The sequence below is a fragment of the Arachis ipaensis genome, chromosome B01 (genome assembly GCF_000816755.2).
Source record: "Arachis ipaensis cultivar K30076 chromosome B01, Araip1.1, whole genome shotgun sequence".
Taxonomy (NCBI): Eukaryota; Viridiplantae; Streptophyta; class Magnoliopsida; order Fabales; family Fabaceae; genus Arachis; species Arachis ipaensis.
The window spans coordinates 12262237-12268112 of NC_029785.2; the positions used below are offsets into that span (position 1 = coordinate 12262237).

The following is a 5876-nucleotide window of genomic DNA, read 5'->3' on the forward strand; positions in this document are numbered from 1 at the left end:
ATAGTAAAAATTGTGAATCTAAGGGACCACTTTAAAAATTTAGTCAATAAGTGGTTCTAGTTTATCAAACTGGATTAGATTTCGATTTCTTGTTAAACCGATTCAGTCTATTGGTTAAAAAATGACGTAAGTAACACAAAGATATCTTTCTTTTGAGAAAAGCTTCACAACCAAATAAAATACCTAACTAAATCTAATCAAGTTGTTATAAAGTGTTTTAAATTCACGCGCACATTCTTCTTCAGGTATGTTTCTTTTTCTTCACCCCTGTTGCTATTGCTTTTCTTCTCTTCTTCCTTTTTTCTCATCTTTTCCTTTCGTTATCATCGTTGCCGTCACCATCACAACCACCTCCTTCTCCATATTCATCATCATTGTCATTATCGTTATTGTTATTGTCATCATCGTCGTTGTCTACTTCTTCCTTATATGTATAACAGTTCAAATTTAGAATGCACTGAAATTCTTTAATGATGATGACACAAATAAACTTAATTAAAAACAAGCTCAGGCTAAGGAGGGCACCTTATTTAAATTCAGAATGTACCGAAATTACTTAATCATAACTCAAAACTCCTCATTTTCCTTCTTTTTCATTATCATCTTCTTCTTTTTCTTCTTTTCTTATTTATCTTTTCCTTATTTTATCTTCTCATTATTCTTCTTGTTTTACTCTCTTAATAAGAATAAAAATAAGAAAAAATCAAACAAAGAAAAAGAAGAAAAGACAGATAATACTACAAAATTAGTAGAAAGAGGAGGAATCTACATCCATTCAACTAAATAAGATTGCAACAATGTATAAACATGTTTATTCAAGTCTAATATGAGAAGTTATATTCCTAAAAGAAGAAACAAGAACAACATAAAAAAGAAAGAAAGAAAGAAAGAAGAATAAAAACAAGAAAAAAATGCAGCATTAAAAAAGATATTTTGTGCTTTTGTAGTAAAATTTCAGTGTCAAAACTAAGAAATTTAAATGTCAACTACATAATTTAAAATTCTTCTTCTTCCTCTTTCTCCTTCTCAAACAAAGAAGAATAAATAACTGCAATGTAATATCACATGAGAAATAGGAGGAGAAGAAGAAACAAAAATAAAATGCAGTAACAGCAACACCAATAGAAGAAGGAAGAGGAGGCGTACAAAGAAACACGAAGAAGAAGTATGGCTGATTTCACGCGCATGTTGTGTTAGTGGATTTTGTTGGATTTTGGCCAATTTGGTTAAAATTAGTTGCCAAAAAAATTTGGATGTATAGTGGAACTCCTTTCTTTTATAAATAATAACCAAGTTTTATGAGATTATTTGAAGAATAAAACTCGACAATTAAGCAAAATACTTAACCAAGTTGTTAGAACTGTTTTTCATATTACGCGCGTACTCCTTGTCTTCTATCGTCGTCACCACTACCACCACCTTCATCTGCTCCTCCTCCTCCTCCTCATTTTCTCATTTAAATTTCTTATCCTCCTTCCTTTTCCTCTTCCTCATCCATCATCATCATCATTATCATCATTGTTATCGTTATCGTCGCCATCATTGTCTTCTTCTTATACCTAAATAACATTGTTCGTTCTCTTTCAAATTTTCGCACTTGTACTAGTTAATTTTGCTGCTTTATTTATAGATTTTTTTTTACTTATTTTTTTTATCAAAATTTATAAATCTGCAACTCAAGTTTTCATGAAATAAATTTTTAGTTTCTTCACATTATTTAGTTGAAAATTTCAAGATTAGAGTAAAGACATTTCGGTGTTAGAGTGAAGACATTTCGATGTTATTCTTTAGAAATTTATGTGTTGTTTTATATATTAGATACGTCTTCTTCTTCTTCTTCTTATATCTAAATGTCACTGTTAATTCTATTTCAAAATTTTGCACTTGTTCTGCTTAATTTCACTATGTTATCTACAGATTTTTTCACTTATTCTCTTTTCTATTAAAATTATCGAATATGCAACTCAAGTTTTCATGAAATAAATTCTTAGTTCTATCATATCATTTAGTTGAAAATTTCGGTGTTAGAGTAAAAATATTTCGGTGTTCTATTTTAGATTTTTGTGTTGTTTTATATATGAGATAAGCATTCAATTCATTGAATATGTAATATTTTTTAGAAAGATTCAATATTTTTGTGTTGTGTTAGTGAATTTTTGGTATCAATTCTATCTTATTTCATTTTATAGAGTTAATGTGATCTTTTAGTAGGTAATTTAATTTTTACATTATGTATCATTATATTTAAATTCCGATGTCACTTTAACCAAATTTCAGTGCTATTTTATTTCTGCAAAGAATTTAATCCAATAAGTATGAACTTACACACTACAAGAAAGACGTTGAATACCGTCGGATTTAGCAGCGAACATTAGCGGTGGTTTTACCGGTGGATTTACGGAGGGTGTAGGCGTCAAATTCGTCTGATCAAAGTATTACCGGTGTATTTCCGTTTCCGACAATAAAATTGTAGGAAAAACGAGAAAGATAGGTGCGAAATTTAGCATCGGATTTACCGTCAGATTTTTTCGTCGGTAAAAACGTTTAGTGAAACGCTCCATTTTGGTGACCCGAATTCGACAGTAATCGTGCCTTAGCCCTCTCCTCTCCACCAGCCCCCTTCGACGGCTCCCTCCCACTGTTCTGCTGCCGCTGCTGCTACAAACACTTCTGCCGATGTTTCTGCTATTGTTTTTCTCCTGCTACTCTTCTTCTTGGCGCCGACGTGAGGAGGAAGGTCAGAAGCTCCTGCTTAGTTGTTCCCTTCCTGTGTTAAAACTCATTTCAAGTAATATTTCTGAACTTGTAACATAGGATTAAGGTCTAACATTACTTGTTATTATAAAATAAAATTTGTGTTTATTTGTGTTGATTATTCATGTTGCTTAGTGAAGTTTTCATTATATTTTTTTTATTATTGTTGTTGATTTGTTCTTAATCTTTTATTTGAAAATTATTTCTTGGTGCTTTAATTTTCTTTTCAAGTTGCTTGCTGCTTCAATTAAGTGATAATTTAGAATCAATTAGAGAATTTATAAAAATTGGTTTGATGATGAAGAAATTAAAGCAAATCATATGATTTAGGGTTTGTTTGTTTTACAAATTTAGAATGTTTTGAAAGTTTCGTAAATGTGTGCATTTAAGTTGATTAGTAACAATGTTTGAAGTATCTTGGTGGGTGGATTAGGATTTGAACCCTTGTATGTTGTCTTAATAATTGAAAAAATTAATAACTTAAATTCAATTAAAGATAACAAACCAAGAAAATTTATGTTGAGTAAATTGCTTGATATTTGAAAAGTTGAGAATGGTTGAGAGATATTTGGTTTGGATGGAACCCTTGAAGGATGGAAAAATCCGAATTTTAGGGGAAGCTCTGTCGAAATTTTTATAAGATTTTGAATAAAATTAAAAAATTAGAACGATGTTTTGGAAAGTTTTAATGAATTTTAATGGATGCAATTGTTTAAGAGCAAATGAGTTTTATGTGCGTTAATTGTAAAGTTGTTTGGTGAGTTAACTTATTTGATCTTCTTAGCAACAAAACGAGTTAAATGAACTTTTTTTAATTGGTGCGCTTTTTGCAGACATGTCGATAGGTATAGGTACACCGAATCGGCTTCGTAGTCGTGGTAGAGGGAGGGGTTCTAATGGTACATCTGGGACTTCTCAGTCGTCCCCTTTTACTCCGACTACCCCTGTGACGACTCAGGCAACGGGTTCACTGGACCAGCCGTTCATCACGGTCCCAAACCCTAACTACATCCCTCCACTACCTCCATCCGCTCAGCAGCGTACTAGTGCTACTACGACGGCTCTAGCGACAAATACCGTTGTGCCAGAATCCTCTCACGGATCCCAGCCAGAAGCCCCTTCGACACCTCCCATCGTACGGATGACGATTTGACTTGATGGGTTGACAGCGTAAGTACTATTTTAAGTCTTTTATATTTTAATCTTAATTTTTTCATATAAGTTAGTTAGTTTAATTTAGTTACACTCAATTTCTAGTTTTGACGGATTTAGGTTGTTAAGATAGGTTCGATTTAGTTTAGTAGGGTTGAACTGCTGTGTGTGTTTGAGGCTTCTTGATTGTTGATAGATGTTGTTGCTTGAGTCATCTAATTCTGTATTGGTTTGTTTGTGAATTGTTTAAGTGAATTGTTGATGGATTGAGTTTTTTGCAAATTCTGGTTATAAATGAAACTCTGTCAAAATTTTTAAAAAAATGTAAAATCCAATTGAAGTTTATAGATTATTTCAAATAATTTTTAAGTAAACTACTTATCTTAATTTCTATATTGATAGGTTTGCGCCAAATAACAACGCATGTACACAGGAGTGTACTAATGTCATCAAGCTGATGTATGACCACCCATGACCAAGCTACAAAAAGATCCCATTTGAGATTAGAGAGTGATTGTTTCAGAAGTGGACGGTAAAAACTAACCATATTCAAACCTGAAGGGGCATGGATATCACCGCCTAGGCTGCCACCTCAGCGGTAGGACCAGCGGGACGACAACAACGACGACTACTAGGATCTCTAGTAGCTAGGTTTTTTATACAATGTTTATCGTATTCCGAGTTAACTTTTTATTTTATTTGTAGACTTGATAATTTAACATATTTGGCTTTTATTATTTAGAATTTGACTACAAATTGTGAAAAAAAATAAATTTAAATAAACAAAATTTTAATTTCACCTCTAGTTTCGTCAAAAAAATAAAAAAAAATCAATAATTTTTTATCGTCGAATTTAACGGGAAAAAATCCAACGGTAATAATGCAGGAACAAAATAGTTTGGCGCCAATATTATCGTTGGAAAAAATCTGCCAGTAATTGACACCAGAAATTCGTGACTTAAAAAACTAATTCCGATCGACGCTAAATTCGGCGCAAATAATCGGCGGACTACAAAATCTGACAGTAAACAATTACCAGCGAGGTTTATTCCGTCGGATTAAATTCGTCGGTAATAATGTTAACGGCGGATTATTCTCGTCTTTCCGCCGATAAATCCGACGGTACTCAGCGTTTTTCTTGTAGTGACATTCATTCAACAAAATAAGATTGCAATACATTACAGACATGATCATTCAAGTCTATTATGAGAAGCAATGCTCTTAAAAAAAAAGAAGAGTAACAAAAAAAAAAGAATAATAAGAAGCAAAAAAAAATGTAACATTAAAGAAGATATTTCTGTGGTTTTTATCAAAATTTTGGTGTTATTGTTAAGAAATTTTAGTGTTATTTTTCTCCACAATTTAAAACTCTCCTTCCTTCTCTACCTCTTCATCATCATCATCCTTCTCCTCCTTCTTTCACATTCTCATGAGTCTTATTTCACCCTCTTAAATTGAAAAACTTCCGTGTTACGATTAAAAATTTTGCTGTTATTTTCTGTTATATGCTGCATAACTCAAAACTTCTCCACCTCTTCTTCTTTATCATCTTTTTCTTCTTTTCTTTTTCATCTTCTCCTTCTTATTTTACCTTCTCATAATTCTTCTTATTTTAACTTCTTAACAAGAATAAAAATAAGAAAAAATCAAACAAAAAAGAAGAAACACATTATGCTGCAAAATCACCAGGAAGAGGAGGAAAAGAAAAAAAAAACACATCAATAACAAAAATAATAAAAAAAGACGATGAGGAGAAAACACACGAAGAAGAAAAAAGAACGCAAAGAAAAAGGAGGAGGAACACGGGATACAGGCGTTCACATTAGTGGAGATAGTTGGAACGTGTATTCATGCTCTCACTAATGAAACTAGTTTTTATTGAGCTTGAACAAACTTGATTGAACTTGATACCAAAAGAACACCAAAAGGACTTAGATGTATAGCAAGCCAATTAAATTAAATAATATTAA

At 32.0% G+C, this 5876-nt stretch overlaps 1 protein-coding gene across 1 annotated transcript in view; it reads right to left on the reverse strand.

Moving 5' to 3' along the window:
• Window positions 305–5876, reverse strand: part of LOC107646487 (nuclear pore complex protein NUP214) — a 26889-nt gene continuing 21317 nt past the window's right edge. Inside the window, exons 17-18 of the mRNA XM_021108088.1 lie at window positions 2371–2423; window positions 305–424 (exon numbers count right to left, since the gene is read on the reverse strand). Of these exons, the coding sequence (XP_020963747.1) occupies window positions 305–424; window positions 2371–2423 (173 nt within the window). The remainder of the gene's footprint in view (window positions 425–2370; window positions 2424–5876) is intronic.